This window comes from Sinocyclocheilus anshuiensis, unplaced genomic scaffold (assembly GCF_001515605.1).
Source record: "Sinocyclocheilus anshuiensis isolate Anshui unplaced genomic scaffold, SAMN03320099.WGS_v1.1 scaffold2925, whole genome shotgun sequence".
NCBI lineage: Eukaryota > Metazoa > Chordata > Actinopteri > Cypriniformes > Cyprinidae > Sinocyclocheilus > Sinocyclocheilus anshuiensis.
This window is the reverse complement of record NW_015539170.1, coordinates 296,768-310,134: the sequence shown is the minus strand read 5'-3', so window position 1 is coordinate 310,134 and position 13,367 is coordinate 296,768. Positions and strand designations below refer to the sequence as shown.

At 35.0% G+C, this 13,367-nt stretch overlaps 1 protein-coding gene across 2 annotated transcripts in view; it reads right to left on the bottom strand.

Annotated features, from left to right (window-relative positions):
• Positions 1-13,367, bottom strand: part of LOC107683822 (MAP/microtubule affinity-regulating kinase 4-like) — a 62,307-nt gene that overhangs the window by 10,352 nt on the left and 38,588 nt on the right. For both annotated transcript variants that reach the window (XM_016479866.1, XM_016479867.1), the window contains 11 exons: positions 10,859-10,907; positions 8,181-8,246; positions 6,562-6,632; positions 6,323-6,379; positions 5,917-6,153; positions 4,297-4,416; positions 4,076-4,175; positions 2,633-2,742; positions 2,366-2,549; positions 1,429-1,640; positions 779-882 (listed from right to left, as the gene is read on the bottom strand). In XM_016479866.1, the coding sequence (XP_016335352.1) occupies positions 779-882; positions 1,429-1,640; positions 2,366-2,549; positions 2,633-2,742; positions 4,076-4,175; positions 4,297-4,416; positions 5,917-6,153; positions 6,323-6,379; positions 6,562-6,632; positions 8,181-8,246; positions 10,859-10,907 (1,310 nt within the window). The remainder of the gene's footprint in view (positions 1-778; positions 883-1,428; positions 1,641-2,365; positions 2,550-2,632; positions 2,743-4,075; positions 4,176-4,296; positions 4,417-5,916; positions 6,154-6,322; positions 6,380-6,561; positions 6,633-8,180; positions 8,247-10,858; positions 10,908-13,367) is intronic.

Genomic DNA, 13,367 nt, shown 5'->3' with positions numbered 1-13,367 from the left:
CATTGGATAGCTGGCCAATCAGAGCACACCTCGCTTTTTCAGACCGATGAGCTTTGTAAAAATCGACACGTTTCAAAAAGGCGGGGCATAGAGGAGAAACAATAATGTACAGTATGTGGAAAATAATGTGTTTTTTTAACTTTAAATCGCATAAACATTTCATTACACCAAATACACAAAATAATGTTCTTTTTAGCAGCATCATATGACCCCTTTAAACACTAAAATTAACAAATTCTATTGAAATATTCTACATTATTTCAAAGTCAAAAATCAAATATGCAAATTTGTGACTAATATTCATCTTAAAATATTAATATCAATTCAGTTTTCTCTCAAATCATTACCCTGATAATACTGTTCGCAATAAAAAATATTGTATTAAATATAAAAATGATTTTAGATTTCACTGTGTATTCGTCACATTCTGGTGACGGTGATTCTGCATGTGTGGACACGTGTACTTTACTAGCTGGGCTCGGGGGAGGGAGGCTTCTTTAGGTCAACCAGTCAAGCAGCCTTGTGACCCAGACAATCCACGTGCCTCCTCTCATTCTCTTTAAGTCACATGACACCCAGTCTTTGGGCCTCCCCCGAAGAGGGGGAAAAAGAGAGAAGGACAGCTAAGCAGTCAACATCTGCCACTGCTGAAGCATAACAGACCAAATCCATCTCAACAAACAAGCACACAGAAAAACTACTTTCAGCTTCAGCATGTACATCAATTATGAAACTTCAACGCACATATACAAATATAAAACACAGAGACACGTTTTACCTGTTCTCTTTCCCATTCTGTAGTAAGGAGTGTCTGTCGGTGCTCGTACGGTCCGTACACACGTAAGTGTTTCTACGGGTCATGGCACTGGCAGGGATGTTGTTCTAAAGCATGAAACAGGAAGCAGGTATTAAAAACCAAAAAAGATGAATTTAGGGAAAAGCTGTTTGGGAAACATCACTTTATGACCAGAGAATGTCGATAACGAATGTGAACATGTGCCATTATATCCCAGGGGTAAAACTGTTGTTATTGAAGCATTTGGTGTACAGGAAGTTATGTAACATTTTAATGGATGGCACTTGAACTGCATGATTTATATTTTCTACTCTATTAAAGGAATAGTGCATCTAAAAATGAAAATTCATCATCATTTACTTCTGTGGAAGTATTCTAGCATTATTATAGTAGAATGTCCAGCTTCCCTTTTCCACAGAATTAAAGTAAATGGTGGCCAGCCACGGCTGTAAGCAAGGTTAACAGCTTAAATTTCAGGTGGTTCCTTGCATAAATCTATCATATGGCTTCAAAAGAAGTGCAAAAGCCCTAAGAAACAATTTGTGAAAAATCATGAATAAACTCTTTAAAAATGAATACTGTAATTAATATTTCCTGTAACAGGATGTGCATGACTTCCTGTGCTTGCTTACCGTTGTTGCATTGATGTCTTTGCGGCGGTCAGGGATCTCAGCTTTGTTGGGGTTGTTGGCTGTGCTGACCATGGGGCTCGACGGGGGGATGCTACGACTGCCCACCACACTGCAGCTGGTCTTCCTCGAGGGCAGACGTTCCTCTTTTAGATCCCCCTCTCCTGTACTGGTGGGGCTTTGCTTGGGATGGGTTACTGGCACTGATGGCCCACCTGACAAACATTACAAATGAAAGACAATTATAAATAATGTTAATAATAACAATAATAATAACATTAACGATAATAAAGATGTTGTTATTAATTTGTTAATAATAAATATTCTTACTAATATTAATAATTATGAACCAATTCTATTAATAATTATACTGACATTAATAATTATAGAACTAATAATATGTTCCATTCTGAATAAATACTACTACTACTACTAATTATTATTGTTGTTAATATCAACTGATATTAATGATTAGAATTTTAAATGTATTTATTTATTAAATGCCAATAATAATAATTGTAATGTAATTATTATTAATAAACTGATATTAATATGATTAATATTTTATTATTAATAAAAACCTATAATAATAAGAAGAAGAATAGCAATAAGAATACTAATAGTAATTTTATTTTTAACAATAATAACTATTATTGCTATTGCTATGCTATGTTAATTGATATTAATTATTAATATTTTATTATTAATAAATGGCTATAATAATTGTTGTTGGCATATATAAATGATAAAATAATTTTTTACTTTTTTTTTTCTCAATTTTTTCAGGTGATACTTTTTAAATACATAATTTAAGGCTATAAATAAAATCAAACTATATAATTGGCAGACCCCAGCAGCACTACCATGGATCTCCTGTGAAGACCTCTGATCTAGGCTATTTATAAAAATGAAACGATCCATGAGGGGTGTAGGGACTCACAGAAGTCACTGTGCCTCCTCTGGCGGTGGTAGGTAGAGGCACTGCGCTGGGGTTTAGTGTGGCTGGAGGCAGAGGTGGAGCTGGAGGAGGAGGTGGAGGAGTGTTTGCTGGTGCCATTCGTGATGGGACTGGGCCGCAACCGTGCTAGAGACAGACTGCTGCTCGACCGGGACTCCATGCCATCCTATATGGAAAACATAAAAGATATTACACACTTATAGGATAGCACACAGGCTGTTCTCAGTTCAGCGGTAATACCTATCTCACCTCATTCTTGCGGCCTAGCAGCAGATACGTAGCAAATATCTCATTGTACTTCTGTGTGCTCAGGGCATCTTTGATTTCATCACGAGTGTAACCCATTCCTACCATCACATCTGTATGAAAAGAAAGAGCAAAAATAATTAAAGCAAATAAACAAGTAGTCATTTAGCATACAATTTTAACCATACTTGAGCAATATGGTTTTAAGTGCCTTGCTAGGACGGTTTGAAACCACCTTCTGGTTACTACAACGCAGAAAAAGTATTATTATTTTTTTTTTAGTAATCTGTCTTGTTACATATGAGAAAAATAATTATACATCTTAAAGGGGTCATATGATACGATTTCAAGTTTTTCTTTGTCTTTGAATTGCTACAAGCTGTTCGTGCATATGTAAGATCCGTAATGTTGCAAAGACTAAAATCTCAAACCCAAAGAGATATTCTTTATAAAAGTTATGACTCGTCCACAGCTTCCTAAAATGCCTCATTTAAAAACGCTGCCACGTCTACGTCACTGTGTTGGATGATTTGCATAACACTGCCCAAATGTTTACACAAAGAAAGAAGGCGTAACTTTTATTCTAGCTGTAGTATTGTTGCCGCCACCGCCTTGTCGTGGAGATGTTGTGTGTTTCCAAATATGGTAAGGGGCGTAACATTTACGTCACACGCTTGAAGTATTCGGCCAATCACAATGCACTGGATAGCTGGACAATCAGAGCACACCTCGCTTTTCAGAACAATGAGCTTTGTAAAAATCGACGCGTTTCAGAAAGGCGGGGCATAGAGGAGAAACAATAAAGTATGGTATGTGGAAAATAGTGTTTTTTGAACCTTAAACCGCGTAAACACATTTCATTACACCAAATAATGTTTTTTTAGCATCGTCATATGATCCCTTTAAAAACAAGACATTTTTATTTGAGAAGTAAAATTGTGAAAGGTAAGCTTTTCTTAACAGAATATACAGTATGTACGTTTTAAACATTACAGTAAGTTTTAAAATATATTAAAATATAAAAGTTATTTTAAACTGTAATAATATTTCACAATATTACTGTTTTACTGTATTTTTTATCAAATTAATGCAGATTTGGTATGCATAAGAGACTACTTTCAAAAATATTGAAAAATTGTACTGACCCCATAAGTTTTGAACGGTTTTTATGTTTATTTTTCTTACTTCATTTGCAAATTGTTTTAATCATATATCTAGGGAAATATTGTTTTGACAATGGGGTAAAAAAAATTATACAAAATGTAGATTTATTACTTAAATATTATAAAAATATTTAAGAAAAAAAATATTGACATCACAAGCATAAATGTGCAAGATACATCTTGTTATGAGTATGTTCATATACTGGAAAACCAAAAAACAAACAAAAAAAAAATTAAGAATACTACTTTCTAAAAAGTTTAGCAAAAAGGCAATATTTATTACCTATACGGCTGCTGTCATTATAATCCTCTACAGGCTCTACATGAGGCTTCAGCTCGTCATTTTCGTACCCGACATTGATCCACTTATCTTTCATGATTTGCTGAAAGGGAAGAACAGAAAGTCAGATAGAGTGAGCAAAAGACCGCAAGATCCATGCAAACTCAATAAGATGTGTTATCAGCTGAGATGGTGGATTGCGAGTCGCAGTTGCTCCTCCTCACCTCCAGGGTGCAGCGCTTGGTGGGGTTGAGCACGAGGAACCGGCGCAGGATGCTCTCACAGTCAGTAGACATGTAGAACGGCACACGGTATTTCCCCCTCAACACACGCTCACGCAGCTCCTGAGGGAAAAACACAGACTTCTATTCAACACCAAATCTAATTCTGAACCAGTCAGCCACCGAATCGCCCCCACGGCACAAAGAAACAATCACAGCTCACTTGACCTACATTACTTGAGAGCAAAGCATTTCATAAGAGCAACTGCTGCACGTGCGGTGCCTTAGAAAATGCCTCAGATTTTGTCTCAGACTGTTCAGAATGACACAAGAGAGATTTTACATTTAATATTAGTTGTGACTCAACATTAAAGTTTGTTACAAATGTAAACAAAAATGTCCTTAAAAAGTAAAAAATGTTTCAACCAATAAACACACAGTGGCACTAATTTAATGTAGATTCATTTCTATTATCCTCAATAGATTAATTTCGCCGTTTTTGATAATGAGGAAAATATCATAGAATCTACCGATCAGATGTGTTTTTTTTTTTTACTGAAATATAGACAATACATACAGCCCTTAAATAGAGTAACTGACTGATATACAACAAATAAAGAAATAATTTTATTGACCAGAACTATCATAGTGCTCACAAACTATGGAAATATATACACACATTGAATAATTACAGGACATTACAGATTTTTATTTATTGTATTTGCTGATATTGGATTTATATTGGCCAATATTGTATATTTAACTGTGTGCATTTCCATTATCTTTACATGTACATGTTTTTTTTCCATCATTTAATGATCACTTAATCTATAAAAAATGTAAAAACACTACTGAATGTGACCCTGGGCCACAAAACCAGTCATAAGGGTCAGTTCGTTTGTTTTTTATTTATTCATCATTTTTGAGATTTATTCAATATTTGGCCGAGATACAACTATTTGAAAATCTTGAATCTGAGGGTGCAAAAAAATCTAAATACTGAGAAAATCGCCTTTAAAGTTGTCCAAATGAAGTCCTTAGCAATGCATATTACTAATCAAAAATTAGGTTTTGATTTATTTATGGTAGAAAATTTACAAAATATCTTCATGGAACATGATCTTTACTTAATATCCTAATGATTTTTGGCATAAAAGAAAAATCGATCATTTTGACCAATACAATGTATTATTGGCTATTGCTACAAATATACCCGTGTTACTTATGGTTTTGCGGTCCAGGGTCACAAATGTAATTTTAAACAAATAGCAAAATTAAAATCTATTTTTCATGCTGAACATTAAAATGCTGTGATATTAAATTCACTTGTAGCACTGAAAATGTTTGATTTTAGATTTTTGTCCTTTATTTACACAAAATAGTGCAGACTGTTAATGACGGCCATTCATCAGCCATAGCATAAAAATGACTACTGGCTTATCTATATTAGGGAGAATTTTAATATCAGTGCAAACAAACCTACCACTCCTAAAAATATAAAACCAAAACATGTATCTATATAAATATGGTTGTTGGATGACTTTTTGATATACTCATACATCCCTGCACTCTTTTACAAGGCCTTTCTTTCTTTTGTTGCTTATACTGAGTTGATTAATTTACCTTGAGGTTTTGTCCATCAAAGGGCAGTGATCCGCTGACCAGTGTGTACAGTATAACCCCCAGACTCCAGATGTCCACCTCTGGCCCATCATACTTCTTCCCCTGAAAGAGCTCTGGAGCGGCGTAGGGAGGGCTGCCGCAGAACGTGTCCAGTTTACTGCCCAGCGTAAATTCATTACTGAAGCCAAAGTCAGCAATCTTGATGTTGGAGTCTGCATCAAGCAGGAGGTTTTCCGCCTGAGTGAGGTATAAGATGGGGTATACGACCATGAGCAGGAATTTAATAGTTTTGCGCATTGAGGATATTTTAAAAGGGAGCAAAGTGTGTAATGGTAAAGCCTTCAATGTTTTATGAAAGCTCCAGAGGCAATAAAAGAACATATAAGTCATGAGAAAGAATAATAACCTTCAGGTCCCTGTGAACAATATTCTTCTGATGACAGTAATGAACCGCAGACACGATCTGAAATGGAAACACCGACACTGATATCTCTGAAACAGGAAACATTTTATAGCAATAAAAAAAATGGTAGCATCTTTAACACATTAAAAACGGGAAATACAGCTTGGGTTTTGCTCCTTTCAGATTTTCATACCATCAAAGGTGAACAAGTTTCAAGATGCATAGATTATGACATATCTTACCTGTCGGAATTTTGCACGCCCCTCCTTTTCCTTCATTCTCCCATGGGATACGAGGTAGTCAAACACTTCACCTATCATATAAATTTTTTTTTAGTAAAATTTAAAAATGATAATAATATTGTATTTTAAAAACAATTCATTTAAAGGGGTCATATGACGGATCTTATCTATTCACAAACAGCTCGTAACACTCCAAAGAGAAAGGAAAACTTGAAATCGCATCATATGACCCCTTTAAAAGTTCAAAGGAAATTGTTCAAACAAATCTTAAAACAACATGAAACTAAGCCAATAATTATTTATTTTCATTTATATTGGTCGATAGCTGATATTGCGTAGGGCAAGATATATACTATATACTATACTATATATACTATCTTAACTGCTTGATTTGTTGTATTGTCGCAAAATGTAAACTATATTATCACCCAACATTATGAATTTCTGGAAGGCTGCTTTTAGACAATAAGTGCACTGTGAAAAATGCTAAACAAATTTACCTTGAATCAAATTTGTCAGCTGATATTAAAATTTCACACTATACAGTATAAAAAAATAAAAAATAGAAAATGAAATGATATAAAAAAAATTAAATTATTCATTTTGTGAATCAAAATGAATTTAGGCAACACAGTACTGTACATACTAGGCATACTGTACATTATGAAAAATGTATATCTATTTTGAGATTTGCTCAAAAAGATTACATTTAAAAGTTATAAAATTATTAACATCATTAGGTAAGAGTAAATTAAACAATTTAATGCTCATATATAAGTTAAACCATCTCTAATATTGGTCAACAATCCATATGGTACAGATACCTTACATAAAACTACATAAAAGTATGAGTAAAGATTAAGATAAACAGACTGGATGGAGAATGGATGTCACTAATATAACTCATCTAAATAAGTTATGGACAATCAATTGGGAATTTCCTGGCTAATGAAGTTAGCTACTTAATACCCAACGAATGGACGCAATGTTTCATTCTGCTACGCATTCACTGACGACAGAATGAGACTCTTTAGAGGAAGGGATGGATAATGAATAAGCTTCCAGTGAGATGTAAAGCAGGGGAAGGAAATAGCGAAGGCACATTGCCAATGTGTAGTATAAGCTAGCGCTGTCCATACTCTCACACGTGCATCAGCCTCATCAGATAGATTAGGAATGGAAACGTGATTCATTAAGAGAGCAGTCGATCCAAGCTCCATGAATAGGACGGGCTAAAGTTAAAATAAGCCTGATTTGACTATAAGCATCTTTACTAGCATCAAATTGCTCTAATTGCTGAGCTGTGTGGGAAGGAAGGGTAAGATGAGAAGAGAGATAAAAGATGAAGCCCATGCAGCTGTGCTCAGTGCAGAGTCTGATTAATTCGACAGTCGCACACATGCATGTTTATGTGTGAACTCGTATGAAGACAGGAGACATGTGTGATTATTCATGTAGAAACTTATCAAAGCTAGACTGTTCGTATTGTATTAATGAGAGACAAAGCAAAAATGTAATTTGTTCATTTTTTAGGAGTAACAATAATGTCATTTGCTACATTGAAGTAACTTTTTCTAATACAGTGCATGTGTGTATGTTGAAGTAGGGAGGAATCGTACCACCGCTGGCATATTCCATCACAAGGTAAAGCGTCTTCTCCGTCTCAATCACTTCAAAGAGCTGAACTGTAGATATAAGAAAAAGTAGATCATTTTACCATGTGCAAAAAAGTAATAAGTAAACTGAACAATAGAGAATATGTGCCCGTTGTTGACTCCTTCAAGGAGAACTTCACCCAAACATAATTGATAAAAAATTATTTAAAAATAAAAATAAACATTTTTCACTAAAAATATTTTCCTCAACATAGCTCTCTAATCTCATTTGCACCCAAATTTGACTTTTTTTTATTTTTGAAGTTGAAACAAAGCTGACATAAATACAATATAAATATTAGATGAAAAACCTAAACTTAGAAATGTTCCCTTGGCAACTAACTGTAATAAAATAAATTGAAGTACTACAATTACTAAAACTTATATAAAAATAAAGTAAAACTAAATAAAAATGGAAAATATAAAAATAAAGCCAAATTAAAAAATATATAAACTGTATGTAACAGTATATAAATAATTAGGGCTGGGCGATATGGCCAAAAAAATTATCACGGTAATTTTTTTCATATCAGTCGATATCGATAATTATCACGATAAATGTAAAATCTTTATTTCTTTCAAGTTTAAAGCCAGATTTTTGCTCCAAAGTGAAAGTTGTAGAAACCAAGTGTTTCTCCTGTTTGGCTTTAAACTAGTTTAAATCACCGAGTCATTTGTGTTCATCGCTGAATTCAAGTGCTTCACACCTGGATCTCACAGTGCTGTTCACGAGTAAACATATTTGTTGATTATCAAAATCAGTAACATCTGTAAAAATTGTAGCAACCTCAGTTTTATACGGTTAAATTTATTCTGACCAAGTTTTTTTTTTTTAATTAAGCATCGGTCTCCCATAGTAGCATACATTTAAATTAGGGCTGCACGATTAATCGCATGCGATATTTAACGCGCATCTTATCAGCAAAGCCGGTTCTGTAATCAGCGGTAAATCTCCATCACCTGCGTGCTTTCACATTGAGCAGCATTAACTACACAGAGCCGTTGTTCACTGACGAGCTGCGCTAAACTACGTTCATATTCGCGCGATTTTTTGCGCAGCTCCTCAGTGAACAACGGCTCTGTGTAGTTAATGCTGCTCAATGTGAAAGCACGCAGGTGATGGAGATTTACCGCTGATTACAGAACCGGCTTTGCTGATAAGATGCGCGTTAAATATCGCATGCGATTAATCGTGCAGCCCTACAAATACAGTAAAACAGCAATATTGTGAAATATCGTTACAATTTAAAAGAACTTAAAATGTAATTTATGCCAGTCATTACTCCAGTCTTCAGCGTCACATCAAGACACATTTGTTATTATTATCAAACAGTTGTGCTGCTTAAAATTTTGTGGAAAACCATGATATTTTTTTTTAGGATCTTTTGATGAATAGAAAATTCAAAAGAACAATGTTTATTTGAAATAGATTTCTTAACATTATATATATTATAAATGTCTGTACTGTCACTTTTGATTAATTTAATGTGTCATTCCTGAATAAAAGTATTAATTTCTTTCAAAACATTTTTTCCCAAATTTTAAACAGTAGTGTATATACAGAAGACACTCTAGGCACTAGCAAGGGCCTTGTTCTAATAAGCGTTGGGACACCGATGACTCAATTTCATGTGACATGACTGCCATTGCAACATGATTATGATTTTTTTTCCTTTACCCTAGTAATGCTTTAACTATAAAAACTGCTGAGCAGCTTTGCTGAACTTGTCCAAATTTCTTTTACGTTGAATTTTATTACAGGAGTAATGGTATATAATTATAGTATGTATTTGTGATTAAGCTATAGAAGGGGTAGCGAACTCCGGTCCTGGAGAGCCGCAGCCCTGCAGAGTTCAGCTCCAACCCTAGTTAAAACTCACCTGCCTGTAGCTTCCTAGTAACTGTTCAGACCTTGATTAGCTTGTTCAGGTGTGTTTGATTAGGGTTGAAGCAAAACTCTGCAGGGCTGCGGCTCTCCAGGACCGGAGTTCGCTACCCCTTCTATAGCTTAATCACAAATACATACTATAATTATATACCATTACTCCTGTAATAAAATTCAACGTGAATATCCCACATTTCTGCCACAATACCATGGTGCAGTGAGTGTTACTACAGTAAATCCATGGTAAATGATGGCGATGTGTAGATTGAAAAGCCATCTGAATTTCTCGTTGCACAGTGTTTCTCCTGTTTGGCTTTAAACTAGTTTAAATCACCGAGTCATTTGTGTTCATCGCTGAATTCAAGTGCTTCACACCTGGATCTCACAGTGCTGTTCACGAGTAAACGCATCTGCTCTAGTGAGCTTGCGCCGCGCGGCAGTTTGAACTTTGATCCGAGTGGATAAACGGTCCATGTGGCGCGATTCAAATGAGTTGCGCTGTTTCGTTCCGCTTTTGGCGCATAAACATTATATCGAACTCTTCATATCGTTTTATCAAGGAAAACTACATCGCGATAATTATCGTTATCGAATTATTGCCCAGCCCTATAAATAATACTAATATAACACTGCTACAGATTCAGAGTAGTTCAGAGATGGTCAGTGTGTTTTGAGAGGCCTCAAATGTCAATATTTTGTCTCTACTCTGACATGCTAGTGTAGTAAACGTTCACTCAAAAGCATCTAACATACTCACCTATGTTTGGGTGGTTGAGGCCCTTCATTATCCGTACCTCTCGAAAGAGCTGAGGAAAAATAAAGACAGAACGTAATCAGTAAAATTAGCAAAAACTTTTGTTTAAACAACAACAACATTGAAATATAGAGAGCATTATAATTCATAACATATAATTAAAAATAAATATAACGAATACAATTATGTATATATAATTCAATCTTAATATAATTTGAAAATAAATATAATTAATCAAAGCATTTTCACTAGTGGTCTCAGACTTTCAGATCCTCTATTCGGTCATGTTTAGTGGTTGATAAACTCATCTCTGTCAAAAACATTTCAATGATTACATCAATAAAACATCAGAAGCCACAATGACCCTGCAGAGACTGATGGATGGGGATTCATCAGTTTGTGCAAATCCATAAATAGCATTTACACCGAAACCCATGATAAATACAAAACACAGCCCACACTCTCTGACACAACCCATGGTGCCGCCTGCTCAGAGACCAGCCTGTCCTTTCTAACGGCAGTTAAATTGAACGGAAAAGGGATCAAGCCAAAAAAAGACACATCTTGTGACCGATCTTTCTTTCTGTTGTCTAGGACATCGGAGCTCTGCTGCAGCATGTCTGCAGCTGAGAATCATGGTCTTGTAGTACGAAGCTGAATCGCTGTTACACACAAAGAATTCTTCCGATTTGTAACATTTCTGGCCAAAACATATTTTAAATACATGCTAAATAAAGTTCAATCATGACAACTCTCGGAAGATTTTAGCATGGTTATGGATATGACAATCTTAACGTATTTGGTCTTGGCGGAATAGATCTGCTAGGCTAGCCAGCCATATAAATGCAAGGCAGTAAGCTCATTGGCTGCATATGCAGCACGAACCAATCAGCTTGTGCCAAGTAATTTAACTCTGAATATCATCAGTTATATTAACAACCCATCAGCCTGCGCCATTTCATGACTGAACTATATATTTGTAAACAGTGAAGCTCAAATACATGAAATACATATTGAAACTGAAAATATATTTAGTTTCAACCTTCATATACCAAAATGTATTTTAAAATGTATCTCAGGGGCATGAAAATACATTTCCAATCATAGAGTAGCCTACATTTAGGCTATAAATGCAAATGTGGATGGAACAGCCTACTAGAGATCAAAACTAGATTTATAATTATTTAAATAAATGTTTCTTTGGAACTTTCTGAAGTATTTTCCTTGCTGATATTTATTCAAACATGTTATATGTTCCCATGAGTTACAGACAACAAATAAAGCTTTTCTTCAAATGTAACATGCGTCAATTAATTTGCTTGGATTAAAATATATGAAGGGCAAAATATAATTAAAAAATGCCTAATAAATACATTATACATTTTTAAGATGGTCAAAAAATATATATAAAAAAATTAAAATGTAGGCTTGTGTGTGGGCTTATATGAGAGGAAAATAATTACACTTTTTTTTTTTTTTTTTTAAGTTAACTACCCTTTTAAGTTTAGGAAATTCAACCTAATGGCCACGACGAAACGACAAACAAGGTGTGTGAGAACCGTCCGTCTGCTGTTTAAAAGCAGAACTTGATTGCTGCAAGGACCTTGTTTGACAAAAGGAGAGGGGCGGAGAGATGGAGTCAAAGAGAGAAGTGACGGACCAAGAAAAAGACAGAGCGTGACTGAAAGACAAAGAGCAATGAAGACTGAGAGTGTACGTGTGAGTCGGAGAAATAGAAAGGTAAGGTAAAGGACAGAGGAGAGAGTGAAAATGCATAATAAGTGGAACGTGTCGACGGCTGACAACAACATTTGAGCTAACTCTTCCCAAAAACGCACTCAGTCACCCTGGGAGAATGTCCGAACGAAAGAGAGAAAGAGAGAGGCCATGTTTTCATTTGTCCTGTTTTTGTCCTCATTCACTGCCCTCTGTGTCTCCCATCAGTTACTTTCCATTTACCATTCGTTTTCATTTCAGGAGCCTGTGCAGCTTCACTTTCCCACCCCTGGGCTAAAACCATAGGTTGACAAAAAGCATCACAACACAAAGCTTAACAAACTGATAGGGAATGAGGGCCAAGTTTACTTTTTGAACACAGTATAAACATAATGATTATGACTGCAGTGGCTCTGTTCCAAATCCTAGTGAGCTGCCTAGAGAGGCAGCATTTTAAGGCATCACATGCCCTCTCAACCAAAAGGCAACTTAATTATGCTGTCGTATAATTTGTTTTGGCCACATTTTAAGACAGAATCCTGTTGAGAAGACAATCCCAGAATGCACTCTCATGTGGTGTGTGAAAAAAAACAAATGTAAGAGAGAAAAGTTGAATTCAAACATACACAATATATTCAGCCTAATCAGAAATGTTTTATTTTACCCAATATTTGTGGTATCTTTATAATTAAACGGAGTATCATGTTGTTAGCTTAGCAACATGATAATGTCAAAATGTTCAGGTTAAAACAGTTAAGCTTGAAATATATAATATAAAAATATATAAAAATAAATG